The 25,242-nt window shown below is 46.7% G+C and overlaps 1 protein-coding gene and 1 non-coding gene across 2 annotated transcripts in view; both read left to right on the top strand.

The window, feature by feature from the left end:
• LOC138957261 (adhesion G-protein coupled receptor V1-like) overlaps positions 1-25,242 on the top strand; it is a 230,200-nt gene that overhangs the window by 156,441 nt on the left and 48,517 nt on the right. The window contains exons 59-69 of the mRNA XM_070328430.1: positions 1,522-1,693; positions 3,516-3,645; positions 5,151-5,327; positions 5,899-6,138; positions 6,721-6,843; positions 13,037-13,204; positions 13,808-13,925; positions 14,608-14,882; positions 15,550-15,744; positions 16,027-16,262; positions 16,715-16,854. Coding sequence (XP_070184531.1) covers positions 1,522-1,693; positions 3,516-3,645; positions 5,151-5,327; positions 5,899-6,138; positions 6,721-6,843; positions 13,037-13,204; positions 13,808-13,925; positions 14,608-14,882; positions 15,550-15,744; positions 16,027-16,262; positions 16,715-16,854 — 1,974 coding nt within the window. The remainder of the gene's footprint in view (positions 1-1,521; positions 1,694-3,515; positions 3,646-5,150; positions 5,328-5,898; positions 6,139-6,720; positions 6,844-13,036; positions 13,205-13,807; positions 13,926-14,607; positions 14,883-15,549; positions 15,745-16,026; positions 16,263-16,714; positions 16,855-25,242) is intronic.
• LOC138951243 (5S ribosomal RNA) lies at positions 19,091-19,209 on the top strand. The gene has a single exon (XR_011451072.1). It is a non-coding gene; the product is annotated as a 5S ribosomal RNA (ribosomal RNA).

Below are 25,242 nucleotides of genomic sequence, written 5' to 3' on the forward strand. Positions count from 1 at the left end.
GTTAATTTACAGGGGTTATGAACAGAAAGTCTGAGATAATCAGGTCTTAAAAAGGAGGGAGTTTTAAAATGGGGTTAATTTACAGGGGTTATGAACAGAAAGTCTGAGATAATCATGCAGGTCTTAAAAAGGAGGGAGTCTTAAAATGGTGTTAATTTAGAGAGGTTATGAACAGAAAGTCTGAGAACACAGGGTCTTAAAAAGGAGGGAGTCTTAAAATGGTGTTAATTTAGAGAGGTTATGAACAGAAAGTCTGAGAAAACAGGGTCTTAAAACAGAGGGAGTCTTAAAATGGGGTTAATTTACAGGGGTTATGAACAGAAAGTCTGAGAAAACAGGGCTTTAAAAAGGAGGGAGTCTTAAAAGGGTGTTAATTAATTTACAGAGGTTATGAACAGAAAGTCTGAGATAATCAGGTCTTAAAAAGGAGGGAGTCTTAAAATGGGGTTAATTTACAGAGGTTATGAACAGAAAGTCTGAGATAATCAGGTCTTAAAAAGGAGGGAGTCTTAAAATAGGGTTAATTTACAGAGGTTATGAACAGAAAGTCTGAGAAAACAGGGTCTTAAAAAGGAGGGAGTCTCAAGATTTACACAGGTTATGAACAGAGTCTGAAAAAACAGGGTCTTAAAAAGGAGGGAGTCTCAAGATGGGGGTACATTTACACGGGTTATGAACAGAAAGTCTGAGAAAACAGGGTCTTGAAAAGGAGGGAGTCTTAAAAGGGTGTTAATTAATTTACAGAGGTTATGAACAGAAAGTCTGAGATAATCAGGTCTTAAAAAGGAGGGAGTCTTAAAATGAGGTTAATTTACAGAGGTTATGAACAGAAAGTCTGAGAAAACAAGGTCTTGAAAGGGAGGTTCCACTGTAGGACAGCATCTTGGGTAACAATTTGAAACACCATTCCCACCCATCCAAGGCCTCACCCCCAACACACATCTTGCAAATCAAAGCATTTACACCTGTGAGCAGCGGGGTAGAAAATTGTCATAAGGCACAAAAAAAATAGGTGTGGTTACGGTAACATAGCCCCAAAAAATAGGGTAGGAAGGTAGGCAATCACTTTTTTTTTGGTTAACTTTTTTTTCTAATGTGTACAAATTAAACCTACTTGACAGGGAAGTAAGTGTGCGACTCGAGCGCTTTCACTTTCATTGTGTTTTCTGCACTGTTTTTTTTTCTTTTTTTTTTCTTTCTTTTTGTTGTTGTTGACAAATGTAAAAAAAAAGTTATAGGGTCGGCTCCTAAAAATAGGGTAGGTCGGGTTACCGTAACCACACCTATTTTTTTTTTAGGCCTAAGTAATAAATCAGAGTGAAACGTATGTGGGTACACTGTGATAAGCTTTTTCTGTTCATAACATCTGTAGATTTCATCTCCAATTTATACTGGGAACAAAATCTGAGTGTATTTTGAAGCTTTAGCCCATGAGCGAATGCTTTTTTGATTACTTTCCCGCTAACTTTTCAGCTCTGTGTTTTTGTCTGACATGGAACAAATTTGCATTGCATTTTTCAGGGGAGGCGACGCAGGCCAAAATAACGGTGCTTGCCAATGACTCCCCTTTTGGCGTGGTTGCTTGGAACGCCACGGACATCACCACATCGGAACCAGAGGGGACGGATCGCATCGTCACTCTCTCCGTCGTCAGGGAACAGGGCCTGCAAGGGGAGCTCAGAGTCTCTTATGTGTACGTACTAATGTCATAATTATTGACTTTATTTTTTTAATTTCAAATGCTGTTGTATGCCTTGTGATTAGAATATGCACCCAGGCATGTACACATAGATATACCGTACTTTCCGGGTTACAAGGCGCTACAGCGCATAAGGCGCACCCCCTTCTTTTTAAACAAAATTGTACTCCAGTCACCCATTGGGCACAGCTAGGGGGCCGATAGGGCGCACCAAAATTAAAAAAGTATACCGGTAACAAACGGTCGAAGAATGAAAATAAGCCGCACATCAAAGGAAGAATACAGAGTGGAAATATGTGTGCTCTGTGTGTGCGGCGAGATCAAAGGCAGGTCCATTGTGATAGCTGGGTTGCCTTGTTTAGACACTGACCTTCTTCCCAGGGGTCAATGACCCAGTTTTTGTTATGAGAGGTGGTTCCCCTGTCATAGATCTGAGAGAGGAAACATTTCCTGCACCGGGGTCAGTGACCGAGTTTAACCTATGGGGCGGTCTCTTTGATGTCTTGAGAGGAAACTTGGCCAGGGTAGTACCTAGTAGCTGAAACATGCATTATCACAAGTTGTTTGACTGGTACTCAGGCGGTCTCTTTGATTTTTTTCGTATTTCATGCATACACGGATTAGGCGCTTCGTTATACAAGACGCAGGGGTCAAACTCGAGGAAAAAAGTTGCGCCTTATGACCCGGAAAGTACGGTAATCACTTCTGGGCACACAAAAACAACAGAAAGACTGACAAGACAAGACAAATTCTTTATTAACGAGGGTAATGGCATAAGCAAACAGGGGCTTTTTTACATCCAGCCTTGAAGGAGAGAGTGGGGGAGGGGGGAGGGGCAGGAGGGGTTAGATTCTTTGTACTCCTCTCAATCTTTTTACACATGGCATCATGCATGAGACTTCTTCTACTATTATGAATGTCAGTAACTTCCTGTATTTGTTTTGAAGTCACAGGATACCCTGCTGCCAGTTAAACTTTGATAGGATTAACTCATTCGAGGCGCAGCTAAATTTCCCCTGTGTTCCCTGCCAACGCGCGATTTAGAGCCATTTTGAAAAAAATATTAAAAATCAACAACACAAGATAACCTTACATACCTTATGTTTTTGCAAAGTTTGAAACTTACTCTTTTAGAAAATATATGAAACATTTGAAAGTACATACCTTTTGTTGTCTTCATATCCACGCAAAATATCCAATTTGAAGCAAAACAAAAAAACTTTCTACGTCATGGGTTCATCATACACAATGTCATGATCGACACTTGCATTGCCCGAATCATCACCCAAATGATCGTCCATTGGCACAAAATCGTCACCAGAATCTAAAATATCATCTCCACTATCATCATCACTGAGGTCAAGATCAGAACCGTACTGAATAACACGTTCTAGCACTCTTTTCAAGTTACTACGTCTCAGCAGAACGATCCGCCATCTTGGAAAAGTCAAAACACGTGGGTCGCACACCGTCAACAAAATTTTTATTAATCCCAACAATTTAAGGGAAGGAACTGTTTACAGTGAATGGTACCACTGTAGACAGATAGAAGTTCATTGCAGGGGTTGTTTCCCTTGGTCAGCAGGACCGTTTACACCGTTAAAAATTCGTGATATCCGTCGGAACTCAAGTGCCGGCACGCAGCCAACGCTAAACACAGATGTCGGAATTCCAGTTCCGACGCGCCTCGAATGAGTTAAGCTTTGGGTTTAGCAAAATGTCCACAACGTTGCCTGAATTCAACCCACAGAATGCACTGCTGTATGCTTTGTTAACAGTCGATCTGTATTAATTCACACCTGGTATGTTTTTCAAGAACATCCATGGCCCTGCAGTTACCAGCACAGCAACAGGCGACCTCTGGTGAGGACTTTGTGGCCACACAAGGTTCCGTCACTCTAGCTGCTAACGCCAGGCAAGCAGACGTGCAGATTGTCGTCAAACAGGTCTGTAGCTGATGTTTGATAGTAACCCAGCTGTGGAACAGACCATGTTGGGAAATAACTCTGTTGGCTTTGTATGGGTTGTGAAAGAGTGAATACTCTTGCTTTTAATTTAATTGAGGCAAACTTTCCCTCGTGGCGCACTATAGGCCAGTCACTAGCGAGGGGTGTGTCTGAAACACGTGGACAAGGAGCACGTGTGGAAAGGTTGCCTCAATAAAAGCAAGAGTACATTTTCACTCTTTCACAAGCCATACACACTCGACAGAGTAATTATTTCCGGATTGTCTATTGATGGCAGTGGGTGTAGGGAGCTGTTCCTAAAATGGTGAATAAAAAAAAGAATTCCTGTTAAAATGACTGACGTGAAGTGTATAGAGTATGCCACGTCAAGAAAGAGGTTGTATTATTACTGATTGACTTTACATACAGGCTTCCCAGTAAGGTAATACATTGTACTACGTTGCAAGCCCCTGGAGCAAATTTTTGATTAGTGCTTTTGTGAACAAGAAACAATTGACAGGTGGCTCTATCCCATCTGCCCCCTTTCCCCGTCGCGATATAACCTTCGTGGTTGAAAACGGCGTTAAACACCAAATAAAGAAAGAAAGTACATACAGGCTGTTTCATGGCTCTTTTTAGGTCTAGTGTGACAGCTAGGACATCTGTTTCTGTTCTGATGTGGATGTGATATTTCCTAACAATAAAAGCTGAATACATTGTTAGTCTGCAGGTATCAACAACATGTGACTTTTTATTTGTTCATTACAAACACACATTCCAGCAAGAGAACTAGCTGTAAGTTAAAGCCACAGTGCTTCCTTTGAAAAAAAAAGTTAGGTTGAGCCTCAAAGCCGTAGCAAAGACTTCATTGGGGTGTGCACGTTAAAGATCACACGATTGACAAAAGGGTCTTTCCTGGCAAAATTGTATAGGCATAGATAAAAATGTCCACCAAAATACCCGTGTGACTTGGAATAATAGGCCGTGAAAAGTAGGATATGCGCCGAAATGGCTGCGATCTGCTGGCCGATGTGAATGCGTGATGTATTGTGTAAAAAAATTCCATCTCACACGGCATAAATAAATCGCATAAAAAAATAAAAATAAAAATAAATAAATAAATAAATCCCTGCGCTTAGAACTGTACCCACGGAATACGCGCGATATAAGCCTCATATTGATTGATTGATTTACCCAAAATGTGGTGCCAAAGCTTTGTGCATGCAGCCAGATTCTGAAATTGGACTTCACGATGTCGACTTCATCCAGTCAATGAAAAGCTTGACATATTTAGCGACATTTTTACATTAAAGCAATAAGTCCTATATCCGTCTATTTGGACACATACCAACAAATCAATATCCTGACTACCTTCTGTACAGTCAGTGAGAATTTTATGATGAATTAATTTGGCAAACGGTTTTTATGGAGAGGAGTGTCCCTTTACTATGTAAGAAAGGACCGTTTTAGGTCTTGCTAGTCACAGTTGTGATGTGTGTCAACAGGACGACATTCCTGAAGCATCAGAGATGTTTTACGTCAACTTGACGGAGGTTGAGTTGGTGGGGACAGGAGGGAGTAACTCTGCACAGCCCAGCGTCAAGATCCCAGGCAACATCGCACAGATCACCATTCTAGAGAACGACAACGCACGAGGCACTGTGCAGTTTGACGTCAAAACAGTGAGTGATGCACCTCAATATCCTGCTCTGTTGGCCTGACATATCTTGTATGGTGACATCTCTTTGTTCTATGTTTTACACACTACAATTTTCATCCAATATTTCCGTGTTTTCTGTTTGCATGCTCGTTTACTCAGCTTCTCAAGGCCCTTGGCTTCAGTATAATGTGTTAAATCCTGAGGCCTCTCCCCCTCTATCAGCAACCCCCCCCCCCCTCCTTATCATACTCACAAACACCCTTAGCCCTTGCCCCACCTCCTTAACTCTTTCTCTCTATTAGGGAAAAATAATGTTTTCAGTTTGTTGGGTTGAGGTGCAGAGGAACCCCCATTTTTAGACACACACCCCCCCCCCCCCCCCCCCCCCTCCCAAATTTAAGACTTCCCCCTTTTTAAGACCTTGTTTTTTCAGATTAGTTGTTCATAACCTCTGTAAATTTACTCCCATTTTAATACTCCCTCCTTTTTAAGACCTGATTTTCTCAGATTTTTGGAGGTCTCACAAGGGGGGTTCCACTGTACCCTGATCCATATCAAACTACAAGTTTTTTGTCTAAATATCTGTCTTGCAGAACGTTGAAGGGCGTGTGGACACGTATGAAGAATACGGTCGCAACAACACAGTCACTCTGACCGTTCGACGGTCCGTTGGATTCTTCGGCTCGCTGACGGTCAACTGGCAGACGACGTCCATCAACGCCAACAACTTTGACTTTTTTCCCAGCTTTGGATCTGTGCAGTTTGCGGATGGACAGCAGACGGCTGACATTGTTATCACCATCATAGACGATCAGAGACCGGAGGAAATGGAGGTTGGAGTGATAAAAAGACACTTTGGAGAGAGTTTTGTGTCTATGAGAAGGAGTCAATGAGTGTTTGTTATGTGGGGTGGGAGAGTGTGTGTAGGTGGGGGGGGGGGCGCGGGCAGCAAATGGCTGACATCGTTATCACCATTGTGGGCGATCTGAGACCGGAGGAAATTGAGGTGAGAGTGATAAAAAGACCATTTGGAGAGAGTTTTGTGTCTGTGAGAAAGTGTGTGTGTGTGGGGTGGTGGGGGTTGGTGTGTGTGTGTGTGAACTTGCGTGCGTGCGTGCGTGCATCGGTGTGTTCCTGTCTGTGTGTGTGTGTGTATGCTCGTGTGTGTGTGCATGTGCATGCGTGCCTATCTACCTGTCTGCTTACTAGCAGCCTGGGTGGATCAGTTACTGTCTATTTGACTGCCTGCCTGCCTGACTGTCTGTCTGTCCGTCCATCAGTTTCTCCTTCGGGGGGGGGGGGGGGGGGGGGGGGTTCTGCTTTTTATTGAAAATGCACAAAAGAATTTCTACCTTCATTGCCTATAACATATTACGAGACGTTTGTTTACTAAAACAACGTTGTGCCTGTGTCAGAGCTTTGACGTGAAGCTGATCGGGGTGAGCGGGGATGCCATTCTGGGAAGCGTGTCCTCCGTCAGAATCGCAATCCTCAAGAACGACTCTCCCACCGGCTTCTTCAGATTTTCCACCAGAGAAGTAATTAGGGGTGACCTTTTCTTTCTTTTGTTTTAATTTTGATTACTGTGATGTTGGTGTGTCTGTATTTTGTGTGGATGTGGACACTGTGTGTGTTGTGGATGTGGACACTGTGTGTTGTATTCTGTTCATTGTTCACAGTTCTCTTGTCATTTATTTCATTTGTTCATTTCACGAATGTCGGTATCTCTGTGGCTAGTAGGGTCTAGCAACCAATGTTTGCGTGTATTTGGGTCCATGTCCTGCTGTCATACTCTCTTTTTCCTTTTCCTCCGCAAATCCCTTTTTCTACCCGCTTTCTCCTTTGCGTTTCTACTGCAGTGGACCCTTTTAAGACCCCCCAATTTAAGACTTCCTCCCTGTTAATCCTCTCGCTGCCTGTAGGACGTCAGCTGACATCCTATATGTAACTTGCTTTTATTGGCCAACAAGAGAAGAAGATAAACAACAGACAAACAATGTGTATGTGTGTGTGGACGTATTCATTTATACATCAAGGGTCCGCTGTAAGTTGTCAGTTCAGGTAAATACAGATAATGCTTTGTATACAAATATTTCCTGGCAGCGAACAGGTAGTAAGATTTTCTGTTCACGACCTCTGTAAATTAACCTCCATTTTAAGGTTCCCTCCCTTTTAAGACAAGTGATTTATTTTTATTTTTGAAGGTCTTAAGGGGTTACTTGTGTGTTCAAATCGCTCGTCAGAAACATTACACATTTTGTGCACAGGTTCCTCTAAGCAATATGGACACATCTGTGCAAAGAAAAAAGGGGGTCGACGTATTAACTTTTTTTTTATAATTTTTTTACTGGGGGTTGTCAAGTACGATTTTGCGAAAAACACTGCGATTTTTAACATGATCCCAACTGACATATTTAGGTCTACAAATAATAAATGAGACATTAGTTTGTGTATATAAATGAATGGAGAGTATAACTTTATCATAAAACGGTACTTATCAACGTGCATTTTCAGAAAATGATCGAGGTTTATCGAGGGCGTACACATAAAATTATCACTCCTTTAGTAGTAAAAACGTATTTAAAAAAAAATCGCGTGTGAGAAACATTACACATTTTGTGCACAGGTTCCTCTAAGCAATATGGACACATCCGTGCAAAGAAAAAAGGGGGTCGACGTATTAATTTTTTTTTTAGAATTTTTTTACCGGGGGTTGTCAAGTACGATTTTGCGAAAAACACTGCGATTCTTAAGGGGTTACTTGTGTGTTCAAATCGCGTGAAAGAAACATTACACATTTTGTGCACAGGTTCCTCTAAGCAATATGGACACATCTGTGCAAAGAAAAAAAGAGGTTGACGTATTAACTTTTTTTTAGAATTTTTTTACTGGGGGTTGTCAAGTACGATTTTGCGAAAAACACTGCGATTCTTAACATGATCCCAACTGACATATTTAGCTCTACAAATAATAAATGAAACATTAGTTTGTGTAGATAAATGAATGGAGAGTATAACTTTATCATAAAACGGTACTTATCAACGTGCATTTTCAGAAAATGATCGAGGTTTCTCGAGGGCGTACACATAAAAATATCACTCCTTTAGTAGTAAAAACGTATTTAAAAAAAATTCGCTCGTCAGAACATAACTAAACTTGAACACAGCTAAATTCACTGTATACAGATACAATACCTGTAAACAAAATAAGTTGTTGTCGTATTGTCTGCTTCACAATTATTCCCGTACCAACCCCACCCCCATATCTTGACTGACAAAAATGATAAAAAAAGAAATAATTTGGGAGTGCTGTTGGTCAGTTGGTAGAGCGCTGGACTTGTGATACATGAGTTTGAATCAGGGTGAAGGGTTGGGGGTCGGAACATTTGCGTGCAAAGTTTCATGAAGATCTATCCAGTAAATTTCTATGAATCGCACACCACACACACACACACAGAGACACACACACACACACGCACACACACACACACACACATATATATATATATATATATATATATATATATACACCAGGGTAGATCAGTTAGTTTGTAAGGGGGGTGTTTTTAGAATTCAAGAGTGTAAACCGAGGTCGCAGAGCGCCCGAGACTGATCAAGGGGCATACGCCCACCCCCCCCCCCCCCCCCCACCTCAACACAAGAAAGAAAAAAAAGTCGCACGTGAGATTCATTACAAAGTTTGAGCACAGGTTCCTCTAAGCTATATGTACACAACTGCAGACAGAAAAAAGGTTGTTTCCTTATTCATTTTTTTTATAAGAGTTTTGTCAGTTTTGGGGGGTACCGGGTGGACACATATGACCTTACAGAAAACACTGTAATTCGTAACGTCATCCTAACTGACATTTTTATCTTTAGAAAAGATAAATAAAACATTACTTTGTGTAGATAAAAGAATGGAGAGTATCACTTTATTATAATACGGTACTTATCAATGTGCATGCCGAAAATTATCCAGGATTGGCGAGAGCTTACACATACAATTATCACTCAAAAACGTTGTAACACAAAATTGGCTCGACAGATCATAAACAAATTTGAACACAGCTAACTTCACTATATACCGTTGCAATACCTAAGAAAACCATAAGGTGTTTTCTTATTGCTTACTCCACAATTATACCCGCACCACCCCCACCCCCATATCTTGACTGACAAAAATTGATAAAAACATTCATTTGGGAGCCCAGTAGGTCAGGCGGTAGGGAGAAGTGTGGGTACTGTGTGCAGAGTTTCATAAAAAATCTGTATAGTAGTTTTCTCTGAATCGCAATACAAACACATACACCCAAACACTTGGTGCCTTTAGTGCACCGATACCCCCTGCCAACCCCCCCCCCCCCTTCCCTCCCCCAGATCCAATACCACCCCCCCTCCACCACCCGCCCACCCCAGTAATCACACACACACACACACACACACACACACACACACACACACACACGCACACACACACACACACAAGCAAACCAACCCCTCATAGCGATAAGAATAAGTCAATAACTATATTTCTGACTATTTACAATTGGAATACATCGCTATGTTTTCGTCCTGATCTTTAGGATCCGGAGGATTATTTTCTGTTGATGATCTAAGGTAACGGAATTGTTCTTGCATTTTGAGGGAATTTGACAGGTATCGGGGTGTGTGGGGGTGGGGGTGGGGGATTTGGTGTGGGGTAAATGATCAAAAGGCTTGCACCCTAACACAGCTGACTTGTAATCTAGCCTGAACTACGAAAGCAGCCACACGCATACTCATAGAGGCACGCATGTTTGTGTGACGGTTTGCACGAATAAACATTGAAAATTAGTTTTGAGTTTTGATAAAAACAAACGACATTTCCTTTTAGCACACAGGTGCTCAGCAAATGTGTATTGAAACTCGTTCAATTATCCCAAAATGTCATAACGTTTGGCAATATAATTATTTAACAACAACAAAAAGACTACCGGATTCCGTACATAAAAAAGTCAGGGGCTGTAACAACAATTCGCGGCATTGGACTGTGGGAGGTCGTACACAGCTAACACTGCGACGCGTAACCAAAATCTACGGACACACTTTTTATCAGTTGATGATACGAACACACTTGCATATTGGGGCACTACTAATTGTTTATTTCAGTTATAATGCATCACGTTACCTCAAACTTCGTCTCAAGTTGGAAATGTCCCCCTTGTCCAAAACCCCGCTCCTACCATCCACAACAGGGAGGACATTTCCAACTGGAGACAGAGTTTCATGAAGATCTGTCCAGTAGGTGTCTCTGAATCGCACTACAATCACACAAACACACAGACAAGCACACAGACACACGCACATACACACGACACACATGGGTGAATCAGTTACTTTGTAAAAGGGGTGTACTTTGAATTCAAAAGTCTAAATTGAGGACGCGAAGCGACTTAGGCTAATCATAAGAATGGGCCCCCCCCCCCCCCCTCCCCGAAAAAATAATCTGTCGTGAGATACATTACACATTTTGTGCACAGGTTCCTGTTAGCAATGTGTACACAGGTTGGGGTTTATAGTATCGGTCCTCCCCCCCTTCTCAATTTCCCCCTGTCCGCAAACAGGCATCCTCTGCCTCGGGGTCGCATGGACCCATATCTTCATAGATCAATTGGATATTGTTAAAAAGGTGTTTGGGGAAAGCTCCTTTGAACGGAATCGAGGTAATAATTCATTTCAAAACCAGGTGTTTTTTGTGGCTAAGTGTCTGTTCTACACGAACATTCTATAACTTGTTAATCTGTGTCCGAATAATGAACTGTTAACAAAGTTACTCGTATGAAGGAACTATGAAGCCAAACGCACCAAATGGACACATATTAACTGTGACACACATACACACACACACACGGCGAACACATAAACAAACAGACAAACAAAGCTTCGCAATGCCGTAATGGACACCCACTCTCACTTAGTAGATTCCTTTCTTAAACTATTTATCTGTCACTATTTCTCAAAACTTCGCTTTCTCGCACTCAAGACGACATGCACAGACACAAAGACACACACGCCCGCCCGCCGGCACGCACTCACACAACAAACAACACACACACACACACACACACACACATGTATGAGGAAGGGATAATCACACATAGTGCGCCAGTGAGGTTAGAATGGTGAGGTGGGGTCTGAGGCTGGTAAGGGATTTGGGGGTAGGACCGACGAGAGGGCACGGATTCGGCGGTTCGCCGTGTCGAGTCAACTTCATATAGATCTGTGTAGGTGATTAACAACCCCAGCCGATCTGGATCTGTTCAAGTCAAAAGTAAAGTCAAGGATACGAAGAAGTTTACCGAAAAACATCGATCCCAAGGACTCATGTTGTAACTTTTCAAAGCAGTTACATTCAATCAAAGCTCTATCCACATTAAACCGAACGGGAATCGTCGAAGATCCACGCAACTTCACTGCAATGTCGAAAACGAACTCATAATGTCACCGCAGATCTATAGTTGGTTTTGGTTTTGTGTCGCAGCAAAGAAACGAAGCAAATCTCCGGCTTTTATTTCACACTAAAAAAACGTTCATTTAGCGGGTTATTAAAATATATTTCTTTGAGGTTGCAAGGCAATGGCATCGCTGAGATGTACTCCTTCGAACACACGACACAGGTTAGAAATTGACTTCATTTGGGCGCTTTTTACGGCCAAAACAGAGTGAGCTTTTTGACGGGTTTATGGAAAAATCACTTCGGGGGCAGGTCTAAAATCCTGTGTACAGTGCCAAATCATACATCATTCAAAAGAGCAAAGTATGTTCTTTATTCTAACATATGGGCTAGGGTAAGTCATAGATATAAGTATCTGTCTATTATATCTGTAGGCAAGTGTATTCCATTCCTTCGATAGTCGTCATCTACACTTGCGTGAAAAATGCAATTTTGAGTCTGTTTTGCATAAAAGACCTGCGAGATTTGTAGAAGTCAAAACAACAACTTACAGTCCAGCCTCTCAAATTTCGTTCCATGCAATTTGTTTGTCTGTACGTATAGACTGAGGCGTGCCCCGAAATGATTTGTAATCACAACATTCACAGACTTCAAATACGCCATTGAAAACTCGTCCACGTGCGTTTTAGATATATACTTGGGTGACTAAAACTGTCGTACCTACCAAAGGCCGCTTCGCGTAAGAAAATGACTACCAGAGTCGCAAGGCTCGGGATTTTTTTTTACAAGAAATTTATATTTCGTTGTTCTAGTCCGAATGAATATGAAGATATGGCGAGTTGAAAACGCCGATTCTTTCGCCAGAAACACGTCTGTTTCCATACCGGAAAGAAGGAATGGACTGAGCTACTAGAAGCACGGCGCCGTGCGTACAATCGATCGAATGATGTTATTCACACAATACCATTTGGCGATCTCTAAAAAATCATTTAAAAACGAACTAGTTGACATGTAATGAAACTATTTACTGAAATCAAGAAGTATCTTAGTTCTAGCCGTGCATATGACACACCCTTTCGCGAAAGCACACTGAACCGTCCGTATACGCATTCGCATCCGCAAACCACCAACCCAGGCGGGTTATCCAGATCCAGATCTAGATCCAGATCCAAGGGAAGTAACTCAGTGAGTATAAACATGAGCAAGAACCGCAACTCAAACACACTCGTAACACCTTAAAGAGGAGGGGGGGGGGGGTCCACTGTATAGGCATCACTCACTGCCCTGCTCTGTGTCCAGGTTGAAATCCGCGAGTCACAGACGGCTGGAGACATCCAGGGTCGTGCAGTTCTCCCGGTGCAGCGAGTGCAAGGCACACAGGGCGTGGTCAACGTGCAGTGGAGACTCAACGCAGACGCGCAGGATGACTTTGTGGCACCGCTAGAGGGCACTTTGCGGTTTGAACAGGTGAGGAATTGACAATTTTCAGAAATAACTCTGTCGGGTTTGTATGGGTTGTGAAGGAGTGAATGCCCTTGTTTTTCCTCTGATAAATAACTTCACACGTGCTCCTGTCCACGTGTTTCTGACACACCCCTCCCTGGTGACTGGCCCCTCCAGTGTTTGTCCATGTAAAAAGCAAGGGCATTCACTCTTTCACAACCCATACACACCCGGCAGAGGTATTTTTGGAATTCGTCAATGAAGCCATGCCAGAGGACATTTTGATGTACAGGAATGTCAGTAAATTTAGTTAATTAATTTCATTTATATCTTTTTTAATAAAATAAGTATCTTAGAAACACTTTGTCTGTCTGTATGTTTGGTTGTCTTGCTGGCTAACTGCCTATGTGTGTGTGTGTGTGTGTATGTGCATGCATTTGTGTGTATATATGTGTGCGTCTCTCTCTCTCTCTCTCTCTCTCTCTCTCTCTCTCTCTCTCTCTCTCTCTCTCTCTCTCTCTCTCTCTCCCTCTTCTCTCTCTCTCTCCCTGCTACCCCTTCTCAGATGTTTTTTGTGTGTGTTATGTTACACAGTAGGTGAAACTGTGGTTACAATTTGTTTGACAGGCCGATATAGAAAAGACCCTGACACTGCAGTCACGTCCAGACGGAGTGCTGGAAGGGCGAGAAACTTTTGTCGTGTCCTTGGTGTCTGCTGACAATAATGCTGATATCTCACCCACAGGTATGGTTAACCATTATATTCTCACCCACTATAAGTATTTGTATACTTGAGATGTTGGCATACTTCTTGCCCCCTAGATTTCTGTATGTTGAAGAATACGGCACTGAGATTAGATCGGGCTGACCAATTTTTGTTACAATGAGGGTATTCAGTATACATTGTGTTTATCAATTCGGATTGGCATTAGATACTTCTGTCTGTCTGTCTGTCTGTCTGGCTGCATGGCTGTCTGTCTGTCTGTCTGTCAGTCTGTCTCTCACTCTCTCTCTCTCCCCCCGTCTCTGTTTCTGTCTCTGTCTCTCACTCTCTCTCTCTCTCTCTGTTTCTCTTTTTGTTTCTCTTTCTGTCTCTGTCTCTCTCTCCATGTCTGTTTGTCTTCCTCTTCATTCAACCCTAACAGGAGTTTTTGGATGAACATGGTAAATTTAACTGTGTGGTTTACTTTCTGGGCTTAGATGTCAAATAAAAAGCATCTATACAGTTGAACCCCCCTTTTAAGACCTATTGTTTTCTCAGACGTTTTGTTCATAACCTCTGTAAAATTACCCCCTTTTTTAGACTGTCCTTTTTAAGACCTGATTTTCTCAGATTTCCTCTGTACAAAAATTAAGCTTATTTTGTATGAGTCATAGCGTTTTCTCATTTTTGAGTCACCCAATCATTGTTTTTCATTGTATGGCAGAGGGAGATGCCACAGTGGTCATCCTGCCCGACCCCGGTGCAAGTGGAACGATCTCCATTATCCCTACCTCACGGGCTGTGCTCATTGGAGAACCAGGGGAGTACAGCCCTGCGTATGACGGCACGGCTGTCATCACACTCAGCAGAGCCACCGGAATCTTCGGAGAGGTGGTGGTGACATGGGCAATAACTCCGCGAGACACACAAGCCTTCATGCAGGTTGAGGGGAGTGTGACGTTCTTGGATCAGCAGCAGACGGCAAACATCACACTGCAGGTGAGTGTGTGGCTTCAAGTGTGTGGCTTCAAGTGTGTGGCTTCAAGTGTGTGGCTTCAAGTGTGTGGCTTCAAGTGTGTGCATGTGGAGGAAGATTTCATTTTAGGGTGAGACCTGAAAAGGGTGAATGTGAATCACAAGGGGAGAATGTCTTGCTGTTTAATTGATTTTCAGATCGTGCAAAAGAATATATGAGAAACATAAATCTTCAGTGGTGCAGGTATTGCTTCTACCCCACCTATGTTGACCAATTTGTTTTTGCGGAGACCAGCTGTACTAGCTGTAGCAGGTCACTCAGAGTTGTAGAAACTGTGTAGTAACTGTGCATCAATACGCTGGAATGCAGGCGTTAGATCGACGTTACAGGAAGTGACTGAAGCTCAAACAGTGTGAGCAGATATATCCGTACCTGGTCAGATAGAGCCATATGAGTGGGTACGAATATATCCGTACCTGGGAGACAATGAGTTAAGATTAATGGCTCTAGTTGTCATCAGAAAGTAAAAACTGTTGTGATTGCTGACAAGGTCTTGATGATGAATTTCTGGCAAGCATATGCTGTTTGGTAATCCCCTGTTCTTGCTCTACTTCACACATTGCGCAAGAAATTCAATGACCCCTGCTACCCACCCAACCTCTTGTTGAATATTTTTCCGTTGTTTCACAGGCTCGAGATGACAGTGACCCTGAGCTGAAGACAAGCTTCACCCTTCAGCTGAACTCTGCGTCGGGCGGTGCAGTTATTTCCCCTGCTACGGGGTCAGCACGGGCCAGCATCGTGTTCGTTGCCAGTGACTATCCGCACGGCCTGTTTGGGTTCACTCTGCCTGAAACTGTGACCGTGTCTGAAGACCTGAATTCTGTGAGTGGATATTTTCTGGTGTGTGTGTGTGTGTGTGGTGTGTGTGTGTGTGTGTGTGTGTGTGTGTGGTGTGTGTGTGTGTGTGTGGTGTGTGTGTGTGTGGTGTGGTGTGTGTGTGTGTGTGTGTGTGTGTGTGTGTGGTGTGTGTGTGTGTGTGTGTGTGTGTGTGTGTGTGTGTTTACAGAAAGTCTGAAAAAATAGGATCTTAAAAGGGAAGGAGTCTTAACTATATGCATAGCTTTCTCCTTTGGTCACAGTTCACTGAATTTTACCCCAATACAGGTGCAGGCCACGATTCGTCGCACTAAAGGCTTGGTGGGACAGGTTCAGGTCAGTTACACCACCACAGCAGGCACCGCCACCTCTGGTCAGGATTTCTACCCAGCGGCCACGGTGTTGAGGTTTGAGAATGGGGTGGATAGCCAGACGGTACAGGTCAACCTCATACCTGATGATTTACCTGAGGGACCCGAGACCTTCTTCATCAACATCACATCTGTTCAGCTGCTGAGCCCAAGGTAGTGTTGCTGTTGGTTTGCTTAGTTATGCCCTGGCACTCACTCACACATGCATGCACACACACACACACACACACACACACACACACACACACACACACTACACTACACTACGCATGCACGCATGCACGCACACACACACACACACACACACACACGCACACACACACACACACGCACACGCACACGCACACACGCACACAGATTTATGAGAAACCAATCTCCTACCACCTGTAAGAATATGCATTGAAATGAACAACCCTTTTATATTCTCAAAAATTAAATCTGATGATGGGAAGATGACTGGTAATTTAAAGCCAATTCACGACTGGCTGGTATCTTTCTGATATTGACACTGCATGTCACTGTTACTTTTGTTGATTTATTTGCTTGGTTTCTTGTCAATCTAATTTGACCATTAATTGCTTTGGTCTGTGTTGTATTTGTTTCAGTGGCAATGACTACACTGAAGTGAACGGCCTACAACGCGACATGCCCCCTGCACTGGGACCCGTGTCGGTCAAAACCGTCGTCATAGAGAAGAACGACAACGCTGAAGGAATACTGGAAGTTGAAAACACAGCTATTAGTGGTAAGCTGAGCAAGTGTTTTAGTATGAATGTGTTATTACTGATTCATCAGGTTATATATGTCTCTGTTACTGTGTGTGTGTGTGTGTGTGTGAGAGAGTGTGTGTGTGTGTGTGTAAAAACCTACTCATGCAAAAAACATGAGTGTACATGGGAGTTTCATCCCATGAACGCAGAAGAAGAAGAAGTCAATATAACACTTACCTCGACAGTACTATTCTTGCACATTATCTATTATAGGCCGAAAAAATTGGACAAAACGCTGAGTGGGTACAATTATCTCCCATAACCATGCGCCACCGTGGATCCCAAGCACTGTCCGAGTGCTTCCCCCTTACAGGATGTAGGTGGCGCGTCCTCTTTCTTTTTTCGCGCGTGTCAGACCGGCTGTGTTTCTGCTACGCTCCCGGATTATTTTGGACTAAGAGGCTTCTTTTCTGTGTGGACTATCACCTGTTGGATTATTGTGTGTTATTCCACTTCTGGCTTGAGGCTACGTTGTGTTTCCTTCAACTTGTGCCTCCGTTTTTGTGTGGCGGACTCGGCGTGCCTCCCGTCCTACTTCGTGGTGACCGGTCGTCTGCTTCTCGTTTCGCCGCATTCACTTGAGTATTGACCTAAATTTTCTTTGAATTTTGTTAATTCTCGGTCTTTAACACTATTGTGACTAGCACTGCCACGGCGTTAACGTCCTGCCTGCCCAAGCTTGCCACCAAGAAACTTCCCAAAAATCAGTAACTGTAAAGAAATCTGTCTAGCAAGCTTGAATTAAGTCCAATCACCACCAAATTTTGTGTACTAATTCAAAAATGGATGCCCAGTTCAGTCGTGCTATTTATAAGTTGGTCACGCGATTTGTTTTAGCAAAGGGGGGTGAAAGGGGGATAATTTGTGTTTTTTAACGTTTTTTTGTGTGTGTTTTATTTTCCACTGCTTTTTTTAAAAGTTATTTTTTAACAGAAAGTATTATAAATAATGTTATAACCAAACAAGGTGTAAAACCTATGAATTAGCTGAAATATTGTTAACATTGTACACAGAAATAAGGAGACAGTACAAAGAAAAAAACAAGCAAATCACGCATTCACTCACAGCATCCTGACTCAAATGAAACAAAACTGTAACACTCACCAAATGATGTCTAGGTAATCCATATTGAATATAAGTCACATTTTCACAACAAAGTACCAACTGTACACCTATGAACAATTCCAAAAGGATTTGAAGGCTCCAGCCATCCATTGTTATCAGTGCTGCCACGCCCCCATAGCTCCTGCACGATTCCGAGATACATGTTCGTCTAGCAGTATCACCCCCAACCACGTGTAGTTGCCGACTCGTTCTAGCAACAACGGGACTGTTTCTTCCTCAATATCACTGCTATTATCGCTTTCTTGAGGCTAAAACGACACGATGTATCATGATCTACAGGATCCTCAAGATCCAACATCCGGAGAATCTCCTCCCGTGACAAGGCTCGCCTTCGATTCATTTTTTTTGTTCGAAAACACCACGCAAATCTGCACTAATTTGATCAAGCCGGAAGAGAAAACCACGTGTATCAAGGGAAACAACTCAATTTACTGCAAGCTTCAAAAACCGGGAAGCAATCACGAGTCGTGTACCTTGTATGTCTAATACTAAAATAGTCGCTTCCCGTCCGTGGGCGTTGCAGCGCTATTACTAATATAGTCGCATCCCGTCACGAAAGTGTTAAGGGTACGTACAGGGCGAGGTAGGATGTCTCGTCCTGTTTTGGGCTCTGGTTCTACGGAACCAGAGTCTGCCGGGGGCAACCCTTCTCCGGGCGCCCAGCGTCATGTTTTACGCACGGAGAAGGGGATCTTTCGGCGCTCCGACTCTCCCTCCCCAAACGCTTTGCGTTTGCGGCGAGGGAGGGCGGAGAAAGCCTGTTTGAGCAAGCTCAATGCGAGCTTGCTCAAACAGGCTGGGCTTGAGCCTGGGACTTCGGGCGGGGCTGCGCCGTCGAAGGTTCGGGGAAGGTCGAGGGGAAAGAAAAAGCTTCTTTCTCCTTCTCCTTCAGTGGAACAGGCTTCCCCCCCTTCGACGCCGTTGTCCGGCCCTCAGTCTCAGGCTTCAGCTCCTCCCGGTTTCAAGCCTGGGGGGAAGGTTTCCTTCTCCTCCCTGGCTCGAATCCGGGGGCAGGTCGATTCCCAACCCTCTTTGGGGGTTGGTGAATCCGATCTAGGGGCTACTGGAGAGACTCAGGTTTTGACAGCCAACGGCCATACCACGTTGAAAACACCGGTTCTCGTCCGACCACCGAAGTTAAGCAACGTCGGGCCCGGTTAGTACTTGGATGGGTGACCGCCTGGGAACACCGGGTGCAGTTGGCATTAAAATCTTCCTTTTCCGGTGCCTCTCCTGTGCCCTCCTCGGTTTCCACCGCTGTGGAAGCCAGGAGGGATACGGGTCCTCCTCTGAACTCCCTCGCTGGGTCGTCTGCTGCTGTTTCGACAGTAGTTTCGGCCTCCTGGGGGGGGAGATCGGAGGAGATGACGGGGTCTCTGAATTCCCTCCCCGCTGGGGTTGGGATGCGAATTGACCCCGTTCAGGGCGGTCCTGTGGGGGCAGGGGTTTCAGGCTTCGTGCCTACGACCACTGCTACTACGGTTCCCTCTGACGTCCGTGTGACTGGTGGCTGTCCCTCTTGAAACGCTCCGGCCGACTAGTTACTGGACGTGGAGGTGTTCGACAGAACGTGGTACTTCTGTCGAATGGTCAGGGCGACGGGAACATTGTTTCTGTTGCTCAGACCGACACCTCCGACCGGACCGTCTTGACCCCACGCCATTCCTTAGCGTCTGGTGTTCGGGTGACGGATGGTCCGGACCAAGGGTCCGGAACGTTCCAGGCTTACGGGTCGGGATCGAACCGGACCCACGGGTCCCGACTGGACTTGACCTCTGGGTTTGGTCCGGACGGGACCCATGGTACGGGACCGTACCGGACCTTAGGGTCCGGTGCGGGACAGTACCTCTGGCCCTTGCCGGACCCCCGGACCTACGGGTCCGGATGGTACGGTACGGGACCAGTGGTTCGGTCGGGACCGGACCACCCGACCACCTCTGTTGGTCTGGGTGGTCTGGCACCGAACCGGAACACACCGGACCACCGGACCTACGGGTCCGGATGGTACGGTACGGGACCAGTGGTCCGGTCGGGACCGGACCACTCGACCACCTCTGTTGGTCCGGGTGGTCTGGCACCGAACCGGACCATGCCGGACCTACGGGTCCGGATGGTACGGTATGTCCACGTCCGGACCGAGCCACCCGAACACTTCTGTGGGTACGGATGGTTCGGTACCGAACGGGACCTCCGGATGGTACGGGACCGGACCGAACCTACGGGTTCGGATGGTCCGGTACCGGACCAGTGGTCCGGTCCGGACCACCCGACCACCTCTGTTGGTCCGGATGGTCTGGCACCGAACCGGACCATACCGGACCACCGGACCTACGGGTCCGGATGGTACGGTAGGTCCACGTCCGGACCTAACACTTCTGTGGGTACGGATGGTTCGGTGCCGTACGGGACCTCCGGATGGTACGGGACCGGACCACAGGACCGGAACACCGGACCACCCTACCGGATCGGTCCGGACCATCCGACCACCTCTGTTGGTCCGGATGGTCTGGCACCGAACCGGACCTACGGGTCCGGATGGTACGGTATGTCCACGTCCGGACCGAGCCACCCGAACACTTCTGTGGGTACGGGTGGTTCGGTGCCGAACGGGACCTCCGGATGGTACGGGACCGGACCGGACCTACGGGTCCGGATGGTCCGGTACTGGACCGGTGGTCCGGTCCGGACCGGATCACCCGACCACCTCTGTTGGTCCGGATGGTCTGGCACCGAACCGGACCATACCGGACCACCGGACTTACGGGTCCGGATGGTACAGTGTGTCCACGTCCGGACCGAACCACCCGAACACTTCTGTGGGTACGGATGGTTCGGTGCCGAACGGGACCTCCGGATGGTACGGGACCGGACCGGAACACCGGACCGGAACACCGGACCACCCTACCGGACCGGTCCGGACCACCCGACCACCTCTGTTGGTCCGGATGGTCTGGCACCGAACCGGACCTACGGGTCCGGATGGTACGGTACGTCCACGCCCGGACCGAACCACCCGAACACTTCTGTGCGTACGGATGGTTCGGTGCCGAACAGGACCTCCGGATGGTACCGGACCTACGGGTCCGGACCTACGGGTCCGGATGGTCCGGTGCGGGACCACCCGACCACCTCTGTTGGTCTGGATGGTCTGGCACCGAACCGGACCATACCGGACCACCGGACCTAACCACCCGAACACTTCTGTGGGTACGATGGTTCGGTGCTGAACGGGACCTCCGGATGGTACGGCACCGGACCGGACCACCCTACCGGACCGGATCGGCACCCCCGACCGGACCGGACCATTTCTTTTCTGATCAGACCCGATGGGTTCCTGTTCAGTCTATAAATGGCGGGGGTTCGTTGGCTGGGCTGACCCAACAGTCGCAGGGTTGTTGTTTTTCTCCCCCTTCGGCTGCTGGAGACGTTTCGTCTTTGGGGCAGGGGTCTTCGCGGCCTCTTGCTTCTGTGGGCGTTTCTTCACAGCCTGCTTCATCGCTTTCGGCTCTTCCCCCTCAAGCTCCCTACACTCCTGCTTTTGAGGAGTTGTCGGGAAGTGAAGAGGAGAGTGAGTCGGAGGACGATAGGGAGGAGGATCAGGGTCGCCCTGAGGTTAACACTGAACCTCTACCCTTGCCGGTTTCTGATGGAACTTCCGAAGCTATGCTTCGTACTTTCCAACAGTACATGACAGACATCACGCGGCGTCTTGACGTCACGGATGCCTCTCTTAAGCGTCTGTCATCTAGTGTTGACACACAGGACGTGGACCCGGGGTCTGAGGACGAGAGGCAGGAGGCTCGTCCTCGCTCAGCTAGAAGGACGTTTGAACAGTTTCAGGACGTCCTTCCCTGAGACGCCCTCTCGTCCTTTGAGTCCGCTTCGGCCCGGGCGCGGGAGGCTCACGCCGCGTCTGCCGGCGGCTCGTTTTATGAACGATCCGGCCGCCGGCAATTCGCGTTCCACCCTAGTCTTAGTGCCACGGTGGAAGCGGCAGCACATCGCCTGAGGAGTACAGATTCACGTGCAAACGCGACCTATGTTCCTCGGGAGGACGCGGGTTCAGTGCCATGCTTTCCTTCGGGAGGCGCACCTCCACTGTTTCCTCGTGTCCAATCTGTTTCGTCCCTCCCTTTTCCCTTTGACTCTCGAACTCTCCCTTTCCAGACTTCGAGTGTTTAGGGTGGGGCTGACGGTGATGTGTTCGTTGGGGAGGTGCCTTCGGTCAAGAAGGTGGAACTGAGCTCTGCTTCGTTCCACAATCTTGAGGGCCACCGTTTCTTCCACAGTCGAGGCCCAATCACAGGCCTTGACATGGATGAGCACGCTGTCCACACTGTTGGACCCTCCCGATCGGGCAGAGTCCGATTCCACTCGGGTCCTTGACACGGTTCGAGTGGATCGGGCTTTGCATGCCGTGCGATCGTGCGTGACGTCTGCGGCAGAATTGGCCATTGGAACACGGGTCCACTTTATTGGCCCTGTTCCGTGATCATTTTCTGCCTACTTCTATAGTGCCTCCGGATATGAGGAAGAGTCTGAGGAACACGTTTCCTCAGCCTTCTTCCCTCTTTCATCCGGACACTGTTCGTTCTGTGGTGGAGTCCACACGCCAGAGGAACACTGATTCTCTGATGGTTGGTCTCGCTGCTTCGGCGACGGCGGCGGGGAGTAAGAGAAGTGCTACAGTCACCTCCAGCTCCCAGCCTCAGAAGAAGAAGAAGAAGCCAGTTTCACTGCCTCCTTCTTCCTCCTCTTAGGCGCCTGTTGCGTTCCCAAGCAAGACGAAGGGTGCTCAGACAGGTAAGGGGAAGCAGCACCACCAGGGGGGGTGGTCGCAAGCCTGCGCCTGCCCGCCAGCAGAATTTTCAGTGAGTCCCGGCCCTACGTTGACGCCCCCTCAAGTTGCCCCTCTTTCGTCCGTCGGTTCACTTTTTCGGGCCCGCGGCATGTGGGGCAGACTGGTCTCCAACCAGTTTTTCTTGAGGGTGGTGTGGTCGGGGTTTTCTCTACCGCTGTCGTCACAACCTCCATTGTCCGCTCTAACCTGGACGTTCCCCCCTCCTCGAGAGCCTGCCAGATGGCAGGCTCTTCAGGACGAGGTGAACTCGTTGGTCGAGAAGAAGACGGTCTACCCCCTTTCTCAGCCTTCTCCAGGGTTCTGCTCCCGCCTGTGCACCGTCCCCAAAAAGGACGGCCGGTTCAGGCCAGTGTTGGACCTCTCCACCTTGAACTTGTACCTTCACAGGTGCAAGTTCAAGATGGAAACCCCTTCGTCGGTCCGGTTGGCCATCCGGCCAAACGATTGGGCCATGTCTGGGACCTCCAGGATGCTTACTTCCACATCCTGGTGGCCCCGGGGTACCGACATCTGCTCCGGTTCGTTTGGGAGGGCACGGTGTTCGAGTTTCGGGCCCTCCCATTCGGCCTGTCCTTGGCCCCTCTGATTTTCAACGGGGACAACAACACCACATGCTTAGCTTACCTTCGCCACCAGGGGGGCACCAATTCTCGGTCCCTCTCCCTGTTGGCGGAGGAGATTCTGCTCTGGTGCCAGACCAATCAGGTCCGGATGTCAGTCCAGTTCGTTCCGGGGAAATCTGAACGCCCTGGCCGACATTCTCAGTCGGGGCGATCAGGTTCTCTCCACAGAATGGACCATCGCTCACAACGTTCTACAGCGTCTGTGGGCAAGGTGGGACCGTCCTCTGATCGATCTGTTCGCAACTCGATTCAGCGCTCGGCTTCCCAGGTACGTCAGCCCCTTTCGAGACATGAATGCGTTCCACTTGGACGCATTCACTCTCTTGTGGAGGCTCCTCGATGCTTACGCCTATCCCCCGACATCTCTGATTCCGAGGGTGCTGGCAAAATATCTGCAGGAACGACCAAGACTGATTTTGGTCGCGCCTTACTGGCCAACAGCTCCGTGGTTTCCAGATCTTCGCGGTCTCACCCACGTAGACCCTCTACCTCTGGATCTGGACGGGGGAGGTCTGCTCCAGCCTCGATCATGCCTCCCTCATCCACGTCCAGAGAGTCTGTGCTTGACCGCATGGCTCTTGTGCGCTCCAAACTGCTTGCACTAGGATTGCACAAGAGTTCAGTAGAGTTTTCCTTGAACGCTAAGAGGCGATCAACTAATCAGCTCTACGACTTACGCTGGAGAGCTTGGGCCTCCTTCGCCTTGTCCAAGGGGATAAAGCCGCTTTATCCCTCAACACAGGACTTGGCCAACTTCCTGGTGGAAGTGTATCAAAAGAAGAGTCTTTCTTCTAAGACTCTTCTTGGATACAGATCTGCCATCGCTTCCACGATTGCGGCCGCTACTGGTCGCAGACCTGAACACTTGATCAGGTCCTCCCTCATCGCTAATGTCCTTTCGGGTATTAGCAATGCAGCGGTGTCTAAACCTCGGGTTTCATTTCCCAAGGGGGATGTCTTTCTGGTCCTCAAACTCCTGCGTAGCAATGAGTTTGAACCCCTGGCAGGCATCAGTATCAAGTTGCTGATTTTTGACTCACATGCGAAGCAAAAGTGAGTCTATGTACTCACCCGAGTCGTCCGTCCGTCCGTCCGTCCGGACGTCCGGAAAACTTTAACGTTGGATATTTCTTGGACACTATTCAGTCTATCAGTACCAAATTTGGCAAGATGGTGTATGATGACAAGGCCCCAAAAAACATACATAGCATCTTGACCTTGCTTCAAGGTCAAGGTCGCAGGGGCCATAAATGTTGCCTAAAAAACAGCTATTTTTCACATTTTTCACATTTTCTCTGAAGTTTTTGAGATTCAATACCTCACCTATATATGATATATAGGGCAAAGTAAGCCCCATCTTTTGATACCAGTTTGGTTTACCTTGCTTCAAGGTCAAGGTCACAGGAGCTCTTCAAAGTTGGATTGTATACATATTTTGAAGTGACCTTGACCCTGAACTATGGAAGATAACTGTTTCAAACTTAAAAATTATGTGGGGCACATGTTATGCTTTCATCATGAGACACATTTGGTCACATATGATCAAGGTCAAGGTCACTTTGACCCTTATGAAATGTGACCAAAATAAGGTAGTGAACCACTAAAAGTGACCATATCTCATGGTAGAAAGAGCCAATAAGCACCATTGTACTTCCTATGTCTTGAATTAACAGCTTTGTGTTGCATGACCTTGGATGACCTTGACCTTGGGTCAAGGTCACATGTATTTTGGTAGGAAAAATGTGTAAAGCATG

Source organism: Littorina saxatilis, linkage group LG1, assembly GCF_037325665.1.
Source record: "Littorina saxatilis isolate snail1 linkage group LG1, US_GU_Lsax_2.0, whole genome shotgun sequence".
In the NCBI taxonomy this organism is placed as follows: Eukaryota; Metazoa; Mollusca; class Gastropoda; order Littorinimorpha; family Littorinidae; genus Littorina; species Littorina saxatilis.